The following is a 19,186-nucleotide window of genomic DNA, read 5'->3' on the forward strand; positions in this document are numbered from 1 at the left end:
GAACTATGGAGATTTCTCTTCATGCATTAATCATAACACTCTGCTACAGTACTACATTCCTGTGAAATTCTTTGTGTTCAGAGCGCTGTCTCCGGGTGACGACCCCTGAGGTAGCCAGTCACCCTAATCAGACAGAGATTAGACGCTGTCCTTAGACTGAAGAAGTCACTCAGCAGATGGAGCCTCACACACACACACACACACACACACACACACACGGCTGCAAGCCAGATTGGTGTTGGTCTGGCACTCACACCCCGTGGTTCCCCGTCTGAGGCGAGCTGAGCGGACCCGCAGGATGACGCACTTTTCACCTGTGACTCATGCAGAAGATGATCAGCTCTGAGTCCAGATGAGAAATTACTCCGTACAGATAAAATGAGTTTCAGTGTAGAGATCAGGCTCAGAGAGAGCAAGCGACTCGAATACAGCCACGGAATATTTCCCATTCTGAGACTGAGTACAAATACAGGATTTTTAAACGTATTTATAGACCGTTTTATCATTTAAAGCTTGGAGCTCTACTTGCAGATCGTATTATGGGAAGGCTTTAATTGAAAGTTTGGTAATAACGTTTTTAGAAGCAAGTAATGCCGTGTTTATAAGCAGGTACTACATGTGTCCTAATTACACAATACATACTTTAGAAACAAATACCGGGCAAATTATCAACCAGAACTGCAGCGGTTATAAGCAGGTACTGGATCTATAAGCAAGTACCATGCCGTTTATTAAAAAGTGCTGCATAGGTTAGGAGCAACACATCATGTATTATACGCAATTAATATACAGTTTATAGACAAGTAATGTGTAGTTTATGAACAGGTAATGTGTAGTTTATAAACAGGTCATGTGTAGTTTATGAACAGGTAATGTGTAGTTTATATTAAAGTAATGTGTAGTTTATAAACAGGTAATGTGTAGTTTATATTAAAGTAATGTGTAGTTTATAAACAAGTAATGTGCAGTTTATATTAAAGTAATGTGTAGTTTATAAACAAGTAATGTGCAGTTTATATTAAAGTAATGTGTAGTTTATAAACAGGTGATGTGTAGTTTATAAACAGGTAATGTGTAGTTTATAAGCAGGTAATGTGTAGTTTATATTAAAGTAATGTGCAGTTTATATTAAAGTAATGCGTAGTTTATATTAAAGTAATGTGTAGTTTATATTAAAGTAATGTGTAGTTTATAAACAGGTAATGGGTAGTTTATATTAAAGTAATGCGTAGTTTATATTAAAGTAATGTGTAGTTTGTAAACAGGTAATGTGTAGTTTGTAAACAGGTAATGTGTAGTTTATAAACAGGTAATGTGTAGTTTGTAAACAAGTAATGTGTAGTTTGTAAACAGGTAATGTGTAGTTTATAAACAGGTAATGTGCAGTTTATAAATATGAACAGTTTATAAGTAAGCAGTGTGAAGTTTATAAATAAGTAATGTACAGTTTATTCACAGTATATACATTCTGTGTGTGTGTGTGTGTGTGTGTGTGTGTGTGTGTGTGTGTGTGTGTGTGTGAGAGAACTGGAACACAGCGATATTGTACTGCTATATTTTTATCCCCTTCTGTGTACTTTGTTTTTAGAAGACATGCTGAAGTGTGAGGTGTTAATGCCGGGAATAATCGTGTAGTTTATCCACCTGCCTGTTCCACTGGGACCCGAGCTCAGGGTTATTTAAATAATTTAATTATTTCTTCTACAAGATTAATTAAACCATGCTGCAGTAAAGGAGGGCAAGAAGAAGCTGAAAAAAGACATGAGAAAAAAAACAAAACCCTTTATTTTAACTGCGTTGGGTTTACATACGGAAACGTATGAACATATTTAGCTTCTGATTTACAACAGCGTGATTGCTGAATTAGAGTCATGATAAATACACCATGTGATAACTGTACAACCAAGTATTGTGCTTTTCAGTGTATACACTTACAAATATACAATTGTATAGAAATACCGCTTTCTGATTGGCTGGCTCCTAACAACAATCTGGTCAAAAGTCATGATATGACAATACTAAGAAATAAAACACTCTGTGCCACGCTGTGATTGGAAAATAACCAACAACATGGTGGTGTGATGAAGCAAAGTTACTGGTAACCACCCTGAAGTTTTGCATGATTGCATGATGTGTTTTATTCCTCTCTATCTCTCTATCCTGGATCAGCTATAATAATTATCCCAATAAACACCCAACACTTTATATGCATCCTGAACTCTTTATAATTAGTTATTGTTTTTAACCAAACGTGAACCTTCCAGCTTTGTACTGAAGCCATATCTGCACTCGTTCGTGTTCATCCAGGTTGATCCCTCACTCTCTAGCTTTAGATTTATATACCACACATATCGTAACTTCTGTTAACTCACTGATATTACAGGTTCATTCAGAACTCCTGAACTCCTATTATATTTCAGTTTCTTCGTTAAATCAATTCAGTTTTATCCGTGTAGCGCTTTTAAGAGCGGACGCTGTCTCAGAGCAGCTTTACAGAAACGTATAAACACAGGATGGAGATTTTAAGGGTGTGAATTTATCCGTATCGAGGAACCTTGAGAGGAACCGGACTCAGAAGGGACCCCGTCCTCATCTGGGGAACGACGGATAGTGTGAGAGTAAAGGAAAGTTCGTTATGTTTTTATATGAAGTCTGTGTGTTGAACTAGTCCACTGTTCACTAAAGGAGACCCGAGTGCAGACCTGCATGGAGTAAATACAGTCCCGAGGCCATCGCAGCAACCGTCGTCCCAGCGACAACAGCGAGAACGTCCATGTGGAACTGAGGTCCAAAACCATCTCCATCATACGTCAAGCGGTACCGTCCTCAGAGTCTCCAGGTTAAAGCCTCCAGTTGATGAGCACTCCATCCAGAGGCAGGGCATCAGGATGGATCCGGCAGGTCCGGAGTGCAGAAAGGATCAGGATCACTGTCATCTCCATTAAATCATAATCTTTATACTTAGAGCTGCACCTAAATGTGTTATATTTCTTTATGTTCTTGTTATTGAACCGTGGGTCGTTTAAAAAGAACACACCGAGGTCAGAGTTAACGCTCCCATGCTCAGCCTGCCTTTGCTTCTTCTTCTTCTTCTTCTTCTTCTTCTTCTCTCCCCTCATACTGTAGCCGTTCGTCTCTGATCTGTAGCTTGGACTCGTGTAGACTGACTGAGGCTATACTTCTTCTAAACCGAAGATCTCAAAGCGTGCGGAGAATCCGAAGATCAATCCTGCCTCATGACTCATCTTTGGTGCCGTGACCCGTAACGCCACACCACCTACGCCAAGAGCAGTGTCGTCTGGGGTTCTTTATCCTCGTACTGTAACATTTCCACGAATCAGAGCGTTATGGCCTGTAGTACTGATAAACAAATAAACAACGCAACTGTTTAACACGATTCCAAAATGTGTTTTGAATTTGCTGTATGAACTGATTCGACTCATTGAACATGTGCTTGGCACTGATTCGACTCATTGAACATGTGCTTGGCATCTCAGCGCAGCTGCACTCCCATGCCTAACAGCGCTCATTAGAAAATATATTCAGTTTGTCCGGGTCCTTTTATCATTTATTCCGTTTAATATCTGTGAGGATTGTTTCCCTGTGCTGCGTTTTGTCTGTCTGTATCGCCGGGTTACGGACTCTGATGTTCGCGGAATTCCTAACAACTTGGTGCCGTGACCCGGGTGCCACGCTAACACCACCTACGCCGTTATTTATCAACAAAGAAAAAACGTTATCCGTGTAAGCAACTCGAACACATCAGCATATTGTTCAGTCCTTCTTCAGATGTGCTTGGAATTGGGCGTACGAACCGATTCGAGTCACGGAGCGGGTTTCTTTCGTCGTTTATTCTTTGTGATGATTGCTGATTGCTTTTCTGTGCTGCGTTTGGTCCGTCTGTATCTCCGGGTTACGGGCACAACGTCGCTGTAATGTGGCGTGTGCAGATCACACACACACTGAACTCTAGGCACTGAATGGGTTTCCTGGGTGTCGACAGAGATATTCCCATTAGAGAGGCTGAACAATATCGGCGTCCCGATCCTCCTCCATTACGGCTGGAGGGACGGCGGTGAGACCGAGACAGAGCTTTGTCCCCCAGAAGAAAAGAGACCGAGATAATGATCAGAGCGATGTCCCTTCACTTACTCGCTCCATTCGGACTCTGTAGTGCACTGACATTTAACACACCTCTCTACCAACCTCTCTTTATTTTTTACTCTCTTTCCATGTCTCAAACCCACTGGATGTTTAGCTATTTCCCATCTCAGGAACCGTGCATGTCCTCAGTTATCAAACACCAAGATGATGACCTATTTAACTAACTTCATGCTTATTATAAAAAGCAGAATTACGTGCACATCTCCAGACGTTTTATTTTGTCTCCGGGAGTTCGTCCTCACCCCCGGGTTGCTCATCAGGGATCGAAGTTTCTGTAGAGCTGGTTTGGGACGACGTTTTCCCTTTAACGCGGTACACAAATACGAATTCCGTCCGACTGGAATTAAAAGCTGAATGTTGGAGGAAATCACTGTGATGTTATAATAATTGCATCTAACTACACGCTTAAGATGGGATTCGTCTCCTGATGATTCAGATCTACTAAAGCGGGAGTGTTTCTACTCATTTATCAAAGGCTGGTACAAGATTTATTCGGGTAATCCATATTATCGACGAACCAATTTTGGTTAATTGAGACAAGATCCGGTTTAAAGTTTTTTTTTTTTTTTAAACCAACAACTTCATTATGAGTGTCAGAACAGATTTTTTTTAAAAATTAAAGCAATAATTATTATTATTATAATTATTTTGGCTTTTCAGATATTCCCTTTCATGTAGTGTGTTCTATACGTAGCTGTTTGTGAATGTAAAAAGTCTGCAAAGTTTCAAAAATCAAAGCGCACGACAAACGGAGTTATCGACTCCCAAAAGAAGGAATCGATTCTGAACAGCTGAATCGAGTCGTTAGTGATTCCAGACGTTACTTCCTGTACCAACCTACGTAGGTTCATAACAAAAAGCCCCGCCTCCGGTCTTCATCGGCCGCTCGCTGACAGCGGTAGACCGATCACGACAGACTGGGACGTCTGACCAATCAGAGCAGAGTATGCTCTCTGCAAGGAGGAGTTTAGAACGAATCGTTTAGAATGAATCATTTAACGAGTCGTTTGTGACACTGGGGGGAAAAAAGTTAACGCTGCGGTTTAAATGATGAGCATTATTATTAACGTGTTTTGTTGAAGTGTATGAACAACCATAATAAATAAAAATAAACAAAACAATAATGAAAATGTTTTTTTAAAAACGAAACTTTTCGCTATGTGTTCTGCTGGAGAATTTCAAGGTCCAAATTTCTGGTGACAAATCCATCAATAAACTCGACGTAAGATGATATCTTTTCAGCCAATTATATGCCAGTTAATACTGTTTGATTTAACACACGGCTCTACCGACTTTACAAATAGTCCAACTGTAATCAGTCATTCTTAGATATGACCCAACAAAATGGAGCTGTTTTTACATAAAAGCAGGTGAATGCGTTCCCGGGTAAAATGATTGATCAGCATCCGTTAATCCGTTACTTCATTCTACCACTATACATTATTTCCATTTTGTGAACGTATCTGAAAGTGATCCACTTTTTTCCTTCTTTCACTTCTCAGTGCTGGACTCGTGCTGTCTGTTCCCGTGAACAGTTTTCCATCGGCATCCATTTCCATTGGGACAAACAGCGGCGCATTTTATTCTGCACAGTAAGCTGTACTGTGCCTACTTTTTATGTATAATAAATATATATCTTCTATATGATATTTACATATTTTTAAGTCAGAATATATTGTGATTCGTGTTAAAATTAGAACGGACTTTTTCCTTTTTCTGAGCAGCTGAAATGGCGCCCCCTGGGATGCAAACGGCATTATCCGCGCGTCGGCAGCCCTACGCCCGACGGTACTGGTAGTACGCTTAATTTTTGCTACAGCTGCTATACATTAAATCTACAGTATATACAGATGAATCAAATGTTATAATAAGGTGTGTAACCCAATCATATTTAAAGAAGTTTTAACAAGCACGACAGGGGCATAACGTTACAGGACATTCATCCGTGACGGGGTGGTGCGATGTGGAACAATAAAATAAAGTAGATTATTTGCAGTATTTTTCTAAAAAAAACAGCAAGGCTGTTGTAAACTCCTCTGAAGACTCCCATGTGGAGGAAACATTACCGACTGTTTCATAGCGCTGACGCTGGAGACTCCTTCTATAAATACAGTAAATGAATGAAACTTCACCGCATCAATGATTACAATCACGATCTGGCGTTACATTTAAGGCTTTAATATAAACCTGCGCACTATCAGAGCTGCTGTTGTAGAAAACGAATCGACACGTTCTGACCAATCACAATCGAGAATAAACAACGCTGTCGTGTAACGTGCTTTAATTCATTAGTAAAGCGAATTCCTCCTCACCAACAGAGGGCACTGTTTCTGGATCAGTCGTTCATTTCCTGTTTACTTTCTGGTTTTACACGGTTTCCTGTGTTGCGTTAGTTCTGAGCGGTGTTCTCACTATTACGCTACACTACTCTTCAGGTTTGATGATCGCGTCTACCGTATTTGTCCAATGCCTGCTTAATGACTTTGGGTTTTGGATGGCATTTAAATAAACTCTGCACACTAGATGCTCATTCTTCGTCCGAGTCTGGTACGTTACAACTCCTTTACACAGTTTTCGCTGCATGTAATTTCCCTTTTGTAATTTCCCTAACTGTCTAAAAGTCAATTCAGACATAAATTACGTTTATGTTATAAGAATGGTGTAATATAAATGAAAAAAATAAATAAATAAAAGGCTGTTAACGCATTAATAATGCAAAATGTCCTAATTCTGAATGAAAAACAGGTACGAACCTTGTGGAAGTGTAACAGTTTAGTGCCTTTGAATAAGTAAAAACCCAGTAGATAAAGTGGGCTCCTCTTATGTAGCACATTCGGAGAGATAAGCAGAGTTAAGTTACAGATAAGACGTTCAGGGTCGGGAAGTCCATTAGGCTGCAATTCTGAGCTTCAAAAGCTGCTGCATTATTTATTTCTTAATCATATCGGTTTATTCGGCCCAGCGTGTGATTTAAGCAAAAAAAAAAAATACGCCGTGTAACAGTTCTCCTGTTTGAGGAACGGATCCATGCAGTCAGCTGATGCGTCTCCAACCAACGGGCTTCTTGGAGGATCTCCGAGTGTAGAGATGATCTAGAACTTCTCACACTGATCGGTGTCAGTTTTCACTTAGTACCGCCCTTCAGAATCTGCATAAGATATTTACATGTTTCCCAGAAGGCGAAATGATAACAATTTACCCCAGTCGTCCTGCTCAAAAGTTTACACCCCCCTGGATCTTAATGTATGGTGACGCCTTCATGAGCATCGGTGAATGTTCGCACCTTATGTAATAGTCGTGTACGAGTCCGTCAGTCGTCCTCGGTGTGAGAAGATGGATCCGAACATCATACGAAGGGCTCAAATATGCAGAAGATGCTGGGAAAGTAAAGAATGTGCAGGACCTGGAGGCTAACGACACACAGTATTAAGAATCGAGCGTGTGTAAAAATCGCTTGTGTGAATTCGGTTATTATCGCGTCTTGTGGGCTAACATGTAAACATCTGTCATGTGAAATAGCTTCTTCAGGGCAGGACTAAATAAATATAAAAACAAAACAGTTTTTAAACGTATTAATGACTATTTTGCAGATTCTGCAAGGTGTAAAGCACTGTAAAATTTACATCGAATAATAACTGTTACATCGTGTAAAATAACACGTCATCCAGTATGTTCGCTCGAGACCTGAGATTTGGTCACATGACCTTCTGATCTGTAACACAAAGCCTTACCCACTGAGCTTGCACTGGTTTTATTCTTACTAGCATATACAATAAAATTCGAGCTCAATACGAGGAGAATTTCTCTTTCTATTCTCACCCCTGCCTTAAAAAACCGTTAAATATCCCACTATGCATTGTGTTTCCTGGTAGTTTACTGTAAACCGATGCACTGCTCTAATTGCCTAATCGTTTACAGTATCCTATCCCCATCCTGTAAAATGACACAGCAGTTATTTTACTATAAATTCTCTGAAGGTTTTTATTTTTATTTTTATTTTAAACCATGTACGTCTGATTATTTGTTGCACCGGTGGCTTGACTCGAATGGATTTGAATCCAAACTTCAATAACTCTAAAACAATTAGGCCTATAAATAATGTCACCTGGACCTACATAATGGGTTCTTTCGGTGGAATAACGGCCCCAACAGATGGGTCAATTAGAATGAGATAATGCTCATAAATCTGTTTCGGAGGGGGTGTGTGAAGCTTACTTTACAGTTCAAAGTTGGCAGAACGTTTGAGAACTTCTCGCCGAGGACACCGCGGTGAGTGCGTTCGTCCTGCAGCGCGTCTCGAAATCTAGGACGCGTTCACTAACCGCTCAGTCTCGTGTATCCCCGATCGCAAACAAAGTAAGAACACCTCAACACTAGGACGATTAAAAGCAGGTCTATATAACGGAGCATCTTCACCTGTTCGTTTAACGTTATTCCGACACTGATTTAGCATCGTTAGCATTGCCGGCCTGGCTTTGAGCATCCGAACCAACACATTTCACACTCCACGGGTTTCGATAAGCATATTCATAGCCTGGGATCACAATAAACACGGAAACAAAACAAACACAAACAAAGCGAGACAGTTTGTTAGCCATCTGTGCTCCCTTTTCAGTGGCGGCAGATGTCCAGCAGAGCCGTAACTGAAATCACTCCTCTCATTAAAGCCCTGTGTGGAGATAATAGCCAGCGTTTTATCATTCCTGCTGAATAACAAGGCATAAATAATGTTAAAAGCATAGGTTTCCCCACTGCTGCTGATTATTTAAACACTCAACACGGCAGATCTGTTCGACAGCCGTGACGAGCGGGCGGATAGCCGAAGGCTGTAAACCAGTTACGAGTGCGGTGCCAACAAAATAACAGCAATACATCACCACACAACAAATTAGCACCAGAATCACTCATCACAAACATTTCATCATGAACATATTCGGTGTGATTCGGGACGGAGTCACCGTACGGCAGAGACTCGACGCGGCTAGCTAGCGATCTATGACGTGATGGCGTTGACGGCTGGGTTAGCGTACAGATGAGGACAGGTTAAAGCACCGCTGCATCGATCTCTTCAGGTAGACAGGAAGCGAGAGCTAATCTCACTGCAAGGTTCTCAGCAGGTAGTTGAACAGCATTGTGGGTAATGCAGGAAATCATGAAAATAGACCAACATACCGAACAGTATTGATGAAAGAAGTTACAAAAAACCCCAAATTCTACACGTTAATTATGGAAATGAATATAGAAGTCATTCATACACCGTTCAGATTTGTCCGAAGTAAGGGCACTTTATATATCTTGATATTTATATTTCTACTTGAAATGTATACATCATTTCTCTTTAGTTTTTTTATTGGAATAGGCGAAGCTACATTAAAAGTCTGTCAGCGATATTATTTAAGCTAATTCTCCATTAGCAAGCTTTGCTTTTTCAATATATATATATTTTTTAAATACGCTCACGACAAAATGACATTTCTGCTTATTTATTTTGAAACAGTTTGTAGCTAGATCTGGACAATTTGATATAATATTGAAATTGGGATTGGAAACTGACTGGAAACAGCTTAACAGGTTAACAAATGTCTTGAAACTTTTAAAATGTTGCACAGGGTTACTTTTTAACCCCTGTTGGGTGGGGGGGGGGGGGGGGTAATACAAAACTATGTGTCTATGTTACTGGAAAAAAGGCAGGCTTTAACTTTGACGTAATAATAATAATTATAATAAAAAATGTCATGTCCCATAACCAGGAAGTGCTGTTTACACTTCCTTTTCTGCAATCACATGGCATGGTGAAGGTAACATCGGAGGGCTCCCAATTTTTGATTAATTTATCAATATTTCGGCAAGACTACTTAAAGGAACGTTAACGTTTACTTTTTGCCGTTTAAACAAATGTATATATTTCGAGTATTCGGTTAAACGGTGAAATGTACGTGTTGCCATATGGCAACAACATGCGATAATGGAACTGTGGTATGTGCGTGCATGGATTGAAACAGACCTACACAGCAAAAAATAAATAAATCAATAAATAAATAAATAAAAGCCACCTTTTTCTCTAATAGTATATTTCCATTTTTTTTTTTCCACATTCAGAGTAGGAAAAACTCTCGTAATGTAATTTCAGGCTTGTTGCACTTGCACCTAATGATCTAAATCTGATGTTTCAAGAAATAAAGAATTAAGAACTCGAGTGAAAGAATTAAAAAGACACCTCACCCAAAACATGTTTGGATCTAATTTTTGTATGTATTTTGTGTGAGTAAATCCATCCACGTACCTTTTACAACTGTGATTCCTTTCTAGAGGATAGAACTTTTACACGCTTACTAGCTGGAAAATGCAGTGATGATAATCTCATACATTTTAGTGCTATTTTTGACTAGATGATATTTTCCACCATTGCACATTGTTGCCAATGGTGGAAAATGACCCCCCCCCCCCCCCCCCAAAAGCTTTTTTTATTCTTACATTTTTAAAAATATATTTTAATAATAAAAATCCATTCGAATTTTTTCTTTATGTAAATGTAATAATTGAACACTTTATCAGTGTTAAATGATTAATATTTTATAGACATTAAATATAAGTATAATTCAAATGCAACACTCTTCTGCCAGCACTTATAATACGGTGATACATATTGTCTATCGTATAAATATTTTCACATATCGTGATATGATATTTTTGTCATATCGTGCACTATCGCCCTACCTCAGGACGGTACGCTTCATTTCAAGAGCACAGGACAAAAAAAAAGCTCCGTATGTCATCAGCTGCCTCTTGAATGGAACTTACTGAATATCCGGGATGTGATAGAACTGATTTCAGCACACGTCCGCTGATGATAATGATTTTCTTTGTTTATATATATATATATATATATATATATATATATATATATATATATAAACTTTGTACGGATTTAAACTTTTGAAAAATGCGCATCGATTGAGTGCAAGACTTGAATTTTTTTCCCCCTGTCTGACACGATGGATTCCGTGACCCAGCGGGACAGCGAGGCCTGTTAATATTTAATTCCGCCCTTCCCACAATGCACTGCGCTGGAACAAATCGCTTCTGCGCTGGAGATAAATAGTTATTGAAGATCCACGGTACATTGTGCCAATTACGCAATTTATATGCATGCGTAAGTAGTGTAAATAATGACTTTTCTATACTCAGCCTGTTAAAGTGGTGGAATAAAGGACACGGGGAACACAGCGGCACCTCTAAAAGGTCTTTTTAAACTTTTATTCACTTAAATTCTTCAGTGTTTAAAGCAACGAGAAAACATTGAGAATGTCCTTTGGTGGGGTTTTTGTCATTACACGTCAGCCTCATTTCATGTAATCCAAGATTCTTTGATGCTAGCACGCTGCCAGTACTTAAGAAACTGCATAATTAAAAAAAAAAAAAATAAATTCTAATACTCCATGTTATCTATCTATATATAGAGCTGAAAGCAGCGATTTGCGGGGGCCAAGCACCAGATCTGCGTTATAGTGGGTGTTTTTATTTTTATTTTTAAAGCTGTAGATGTAGCAGATGGCCTCATCCTGTTTGAGCGGCAAACCGACACAGTTAATTATTAACAGTGCTACCAAAACAGGAATTTATGTACAGTTTGATGACATGAGGAGAGAAAACATCCCCATGATAAATTACCTGTGCAGGTGTTCTGACTACTGGAATACTTCCCATAATATTAACTGTAATTTGATCTCATTTTCAGGAGCAGGTTGCACCGACAGTTATTAAGTCAGGTGGGTTTAGTAGAAAAATAAATAAATAAATAAACAACACCGACTTTATTCCTGATGCATAAACCCGAAGTGAAAACTTTGCAACAAGTTTGGAACAAAAAAAAAAAAAAACACATAAGGAACTTAAACGGCGTTCAGATGAACTGAATTACACTGTGCACACGATCCAACAGCAAAATAATCGGGGGGGGGGGGGGGGGGGGATCAATGTTTTTTAATAGTATAGTAGAAAAACATCCAGGTGAAGATGTTTTGAAAGACTCTTCGAGCAGAACGACAAAGACCGTACTGTATCAGCTCAGAAACACCTCCATTTTGATGATCTGGCTCATATTTATAGCAGTTGTCATAGAAACCGTCTAAAGCTGGTCGTTATGTCTCCTCCCAGCTAATCTTAAATAATATGCTTAGTTTAATTATTTATTTTAGGCCCCTAAATTCGGTTTTGGACTAAACAATTTGAGATTATTGCTTTGCGCGCAGTATGGCACGACTCACTGTGATAAGGTACGCTCTCGGTGTCGGATTATACGATGATACGAGGCTCTAACGATCGACCTGCGATGACAGGAAACGACTACGTCCTGCTTAGATCGTCAATCAGAACCGGAAACCAGCTGGTGCAGAAAAACGGGCTCGCATTAAACACGAACACAAGTGAGCTTGTGGTAATCGTCCGATTTCCCTTCTGTGTATTAGCATGTTTTGTTTACGTTTCTTCATCGCTGCTAGCGTAGCTGTTGTAGCTGTTCCGTGAGTTTGGTGGATTTTAGACAAGTGTCCTAGCGGCACTCACACACTGAGATTTTAATGATACGGTTACTTTGTTGTCGTCGGACGTCTTTGGTCGGAGTGGCACTTAATCGAAGCCAAAAAAACTAAACAAAAACGTGAGCACGTCACAACACGAGACGGCCGATCTCGACTCGTATCCGCGGAATTTTTTTTTACAAGGCGAGGTCGTTGAAATCGGGCCGAACATCATAGAGCATAAACGGCCTGTTCCTGCTCGGTTGGTATCCTGTCGGTGCAACCGATCCTTGACATTTTAACACAGTCGCTCTTTGAGTACATTCAATTGTCACGATTGAGATCAAAAATAATGAATACATGGCTCTCGGTGCTTGGCCCCCTGGAAATGAAAACGTTTAATCATCCATCTTTTCATGTTTCTTTAACATATGTATCACATCGCTCTTAAACACAGTTTATCAGTAAAATGAGTAGTTATAATAATAATAATAATAATAATAATAATAATAATAATAATAATACAAAACATTCGGTACTATTTATTGTAAAGAAAATAAATCTTTGTAAATACAAAAATTAAATACGCTGATGATTTTTTTTTTTAAAGCACTTCTTCATGGGTTTATTTCTATTTTGGGGACAGCTAATACACAAGTGCCGCACTGACTCTGACATTGGACGATAAAATCAGAATAAAAAACAAACAAACAAACAAACAAACAAACAAAATAAAATGGGGGAAAAAGTGATGGTCGAGGCTTTTTCACCAAATACGAGTGGAAACTGATGGACTCCCTTTAAACACAGCTCAGTCTGATCTCCACAATGCACTGACAGCAAAGAATGTTTATGATTTTTTTTTTTTCTTTTCTTCTCATGAGTCTTTATTTATTTGTTTATTTGTTTATTTATTTATTTATTTTTGATTTGATCTTTTTACAATTTTGTAAATAGTCCACATGATCTGGACACATTCTCCGTGTTGAGGAAAGCCAAAAAAAAAAAAAGGCAGTCCAGAGTTGCGTTCGCCATCTTGATCCCAAGTTACCATGGCGATAAAGAGGAAGTAGCAAGACCCACTTCCTGTTTGCTCTTGGTGTGGAGGTGTAGGCTGGAGGAGAGGAGGAGGAGGAGGATGGAGAGGATGAAGAGGAGGAGGACGAGGGGTGAGTTTGGGTTTCTGCTATGGCTTAGTCCACCATAATCCTTCACGCTGACGCTTTTATGAAGCAATGCTTGGATAAATTCTCTAAATAACATCTTGTGACCTTTTTTTTTTTTTAAATAGATTTGTAATATTTTTAAATGTTGTATACATGTATATTTATATATTTATTTATTGTCCTCTCAGATAACGCTTTCGCTCGGCTTTCTGATGATCAGCTTTGTATATGTATTGTGTAGTGTGTGTGTGTGTGTGTGTGTGTATGTGTGTGTGTGTATGAGTGTGCGTGTGTGTGTGCATGTGTTTCTCAGAGGGTTAAATCCCAGGCGGAACTCAGCAGCAGCAGCACCATCAGCAGGATGATGATGACGGAGGACGGGACGGAGGTCTGAGCCGAATCAGACGAGCCGCAGCCGGCTTCGCCGTCGCAGCGAACCTTCTCACACAGCAGGCCCGAGTATCCCTGGGCACACTGACACCTCACGTTGTTCACACACACACCACCGTTCTGGCAGCGGAGCAGCTCGTCATCACACACTCGGGCTGCGACAGACAAGAGGGAGAGACGTCAATGTCCAAACACGGGAAGCGCTCAGTATAAACATCGGCGGTGTTTCACGTAAACCACGGGAGAAAAATCGCAAACATTATTTTAACCAAACCATACGGAAATTTATAACCCAAAAACAACAACAACAACAAACAAATAATGGATCTGCCCAACACAGCTTAAAACACACACTCCTACAGGCTCTTCCATTGTCCCTCTGGGACCTTAAAGGTTCTACATAGAACCCTACAAGTGTTTCCTTCCCATTTTCCAGCACTAATACACGGCAGAAAAAGGCGATTTCAAGAAATGAAATGAGTCTTATTGTTTGTGTTGAAAGAAAAAATAATCTCGACAAGCAGTAATCTCATTTAAAGAAAATATATCGCGAACTTTCTCTTAATAAAAATCTCCCAGCAAAATACTGAGCTTCATATTTTTCTGATATGAAGCAGCTGTGTCATGCTTATGCTGAAATCCACACTACATTACCCATCAGCCCCAGCATGTCACATGACCACGTCATGTGTCCCACTCATCACTTGCACCTGTTCTGTGTTACCCCTAATAAGCACCCCTAATGAAGTTCTAGTTTTTTCAGCACCTAATTGTCCAGCTTTTGTTGTGTGTCGTGTTCGTGTGTCCTACAGTACAGTAGCGATGGGAAGTTCGGATCATTTTACTGACTCGGCTCGTTGAATCTTTCAGGAGAATGAACGAGTCTCAAGTCATTTCGTTCATTTCAGCAGAATATAATTAAATTCATTCATTCTCTCTCTCTCTCTCTCTCTCTCTCTCTGTGTGTGTGTGTCTGGAAACAAATCACTCTCTGAGACAACTCGTTTGTTCCCGAGTCACAGTAAAGACTCGTTCAAACCGAACGAATCATTCAGGAAGGCCACATCACTATCCTACAGCCACAGTCTGCATGTTTTTGCCTCGTGTCCGTTGTAACGTTTACGGTTCTTGTTTTCACAGTTTTGGTTGTTTTTCCCTGTTTCGATAAAAATCCTAAAAACAACAACGCTTCCGGTGCCTTAATTTAAGACAAAGTCACTTGTTTTTATTATGCTGTTTGAAGAAATCGCGTCTTATCGTAAGCTTTTCTTTTTGTGCCAATTATTAATCTGCGATGAAGGGATACATTCTTAAAAGTCAGCTCAATCAAAATCCTAAATCTATCTTAAGCTTGTCTAGTTTTCAGATCCAGCAGCATTTTTACTGACTAAATATTGATGCTATTTGCAAGAACTCGTACCCTGTCAGTTTTGTTTACCCCATCGGCGGATTATTCGATTATTCGATTTCCGTGCACTTGGACTGGATTTAAGTGTCTTGCTATTTCCCTTAACGATCCGACGAGTCAAAGACAAAGACATCTTAGCGTGTAAATAATAATCGCAAACACTGTATACAGTCAAATGCACCTAGTATTTCCTGTCAAAGCATAATAAGATAAACAAAAGATACGAGCTATAAAAAAAAAACACCACCACACGGCATTCAGTTTATACAGCCGGGTTCGTAAGTATTTGGACAGCGACAGTTTTGGTAACGTCGCCTCAGTACACCAGCACAATGGATTTGGAACGGAGCGATCGAGACGTGATCGCAGGGGAGACTTTCAGCTGGTAATTCATGGGGTTCAACACAATCCCATCGCGTTCGGGAACTACATCCGTTTTCGCAAGATCAAAAGTAATTGGACGGCAGGCGGATAAGCGTGGGTTCGCTATGACATTCTAAACGTCAGCGGGGTATCTCACTGACGCTATCCGTTTCGGTATCTGTATAGCGCTCCGGATATCTGTATCCGCATCCTTTATTAGGATTTAGACCTGAAGTGGGTGTGGCCTAATCCAGAGCTACTTAAGTGAGTCCAAGAGAACAAAAATGGCAGAAATAATTCATACGATTATTTTGGATACGTTTATAACGCCCAATCGAATTACCGAGATAAAATCCATTTAGACTCGTTTTTATTTTTATTTTGTGAAACATAAGTATATCCACTAAAAGTGGAATTTTTCGAAAGACTTTATTCGTTATCGCTTGAATATATAATGAAGTAATTCAATAATGAAATATTTGTTAAATATATATACGATAAATAAATAATACCGAACTTAAATATATATTTATATATTTCAAAGAGGCTCCTGTACGCACACCATGAATAGTAAGGTTAAAGGGGCAAATGAGGGCTCTGTGATTGGTCGAGAGATTTCTGAGAGCCTGATAAATGAAATATATGCAAAACACCATCACACACACACACACACGCGCGCACGCTAACCGCATCGCGCTCTCATACGTTCACTCGTCTTTTAAAGCAGGATCACAGAGCACAGAGTCTTGCTTTAGAACAATTAGGGAAGCTCGTTAGTGTGTGATGTGTGAGGGATTTTAATTACACTGACATGTTTTACATTAAGGACACCGATATAATTACCAGCTTTTATTAATTAAAAAAAAAAAAAAATATCCACTCCTGACCTTGAACGCTCGTCTTATCTGTCTCCTCTTTAAACAAGTCGGGCGAGAGCTTTTGTTGTCACCGCTGATAAAAACGGAGCTGTGATGGATGAGGTTAAGGTTTCCCGATAAACTCGCTACCTTCGATACCGCCTATTTATACGTTAAGTGCTCGCGGGTAAACCCGGGGGAGGAGAGGGGGGGGGGGGTGACAGGGAGGGGACAGGGGGTGAAAATAGAGCGGGAGACGTTTATTGAGCGCTTTCGAACCCAGACATCAATATGACCTATTAGTGAAGTGTCACAGGCGGATCAGTAAAGGCGAAACTACGCAGAAGGGACTGTATCGCTGGAGAGAATTCGAGAGCAGGGATCCTTCTGAAAGGAGGAAGGAGAGCGGATCGATCGAGGCCGCTTTTTTTCTGAACGCAATTCTTCTTCGGACTTAAAAGAGTTCTTGGGTCAGTCCCTAATGTTCCTCCCTCCCTCCCTCCCTCTCTCTCTCTTTTTTGTCAACGTCTCCAACGCCTGAGGAAAAGCTGCCGAGTCTCACAGTCTCCCTTCTATGATTTATGACCGTGATTGGAACTATAACACACTTCCTTATTCTCCAGGAAAAAAGCGCCCATAAACCCCTCGCTCTTTTCCCAGAGCGGCCTCCGCACCGCAGCCGTAAACACTATAACCTCTAAATGCCACGTGGTTGTTCCGTCTAATAAACACCGGCGTCCGTGTTCAATAAAACGCACCCACCGAACGTCCTTTAAAAGCCATTCCTCGAGGTGTGAGGTGGAGTGTTGCAGACAGTCATGGGGACGCCGCCCCTCCGTTCCGGCCCATCACGTTTACAATCCTCCGCCGTGTAAACACAGCCCGAGTGGAGAACGGATCGAGCGATTTATTAGGTTTGCTTTTGATATGAGGTATAATATTTATCGAGGGCGTCGGAGGGCCAGGTGACGCGGCGGAGACAATGGCTGGTGTTTGACGAGAGATTCGAGTTTATAATTGCGGACTTCGTCGTGCATGCAGATGGAGAACGCGCGCACGAAGCTGTGCGAAAGCTGAGAACTGTTTTTGTTTATTTCACAGGTTAACGAATACCGTCACGCTCCACTCGTATACAGCCAGGTCCATAAGTATTCGGACAGCGACGCGGTTGTGATCATCTTGCCGCGGTACGCCACCATGATTTTGAACCATGAGGCGATCGAGATGTTACTGACGTGTAGACTTTCGGCGTTTAACACAACAATGAACCGTTTAGGAATTCCAGACATTCTTTCAGAGTCCCTCCGTTTTCACAAGATCAAAAGTAATCGGACAGTTGGCTGTAGCGGTTCTACAAAGCGCTTTACACTGGTTCTCATCCACACACGCTCACACAACAACGGTAGCAGAGATGCCACGCAAGGCGCTGACTTGCCATCGGGAGCAACTTGGGGCCCAGGGACACTTTGGCGTGTGGAGTCACGTGGGCCGGGAACCAAACCGCCGACCCTACGATTAGTGGACGACCCGCTCTACCACCTGATCCACAGCCGCCCCGCAACAGACAACAGATTAAGGAGATAAAAGTTCTGAAGTTGATTCCGAGTGTTGAATTTGCATCTGCATCTGTTCATGTGGTTCAAAGACGTGCTGATGCAAGTGAAGGACGCCATCATTAGGCTGAAAAACACCCCCAGACCTATCAGAGACACAGCAGAAACTTTAGGAGTGGCCAAATCAACGATCTGCTACATTCGTAAAAAGAAGGAACGTGCTGGCGAGCTCGGCGCCGCCAAAAAGACTACGGAAGACGAATAAAGTGGATGATTTATTTCCTTCAGAACATCTAGACAAGTCAGGAACACTCTGGAGGAGGTACGGCAGGCGTATCGTTGACAAAGTCTACAATCGAGACACGCCTTCATGAACGTAAATACAGACGTTTTCGCTCAAGATGCAAACCACTGGGAACACTCAAGAGCAGAAAGGCCAGATTAGACTTCTAGAAAACATCCGAAGATAATAAATAATAAGCCTGACCAGTTTCTGACCAGAATGCTGAGAAGATCCGAAGCGTACCACATCATCTGTCAAACATGGTGGAGGCAGTGTTATGGCATGGGCGTGTGTAGCTTGTTGACTGATGTGTGTTCTAATTGCCTTGGAACAATTACACACGAGACAGAGGAGTGGCTGAACTGCATCAGTATTATCTCCTGTCCAGGCGAGACGTCCGTTCATGCGTACGCACGCGAAAGAAAGCGATCCTCAACCGTGACACTAAAACTGTATGCAAATTAGATACGATGCTGCAAAGCC

The 19,186-nt window shown here is 40.7% G+C and overlaps 1 protein-coding gene across 3 annotated transcripts in view; it reads right to left on the reverse strand.

The window, feature by feature from the left end:
* Window positions 1–11,394: 11,394 nt before the first annotated feature.
* Window positions 11,395–19,186, reverse strand: part of ntng1a (netrin g1a) — a 176,617-nt gene continuing 168,825 nt past the window's right edge. For all 3 annotated transcript variants that reach the window (XM_017482253.3, XM_017482220.3, XM_017482238.3), the window contains one exon: window positions 11,395–14,394. In XM_017482253.3, coding sequence (XP_017337742.1) covers window positions 14,159–14,394 — 236 coding nt within the window. In that variant the 3' untranslated portion in view covers window positions 11,395–14,158. The remainder of the gene's footprint in view (window positions 14,395–19,186) is intronic.

The sequence above is a fragment of the Ictalurus punctatus genome, chromosome 1, assembly GCF_001660625.3.
Source record: "Ictalurus punctatus breed USDA103 chromosome 1, Coco_2.0, whole genome shotgun sequence".
Taxonomy (NCBI): domain Eukaryota; kingdom Metazoa; phylum Chordata; class Actinopteri; order Siluriformes; family Ictaluridae; genus Ictalurus; species Ictalurus punctatus.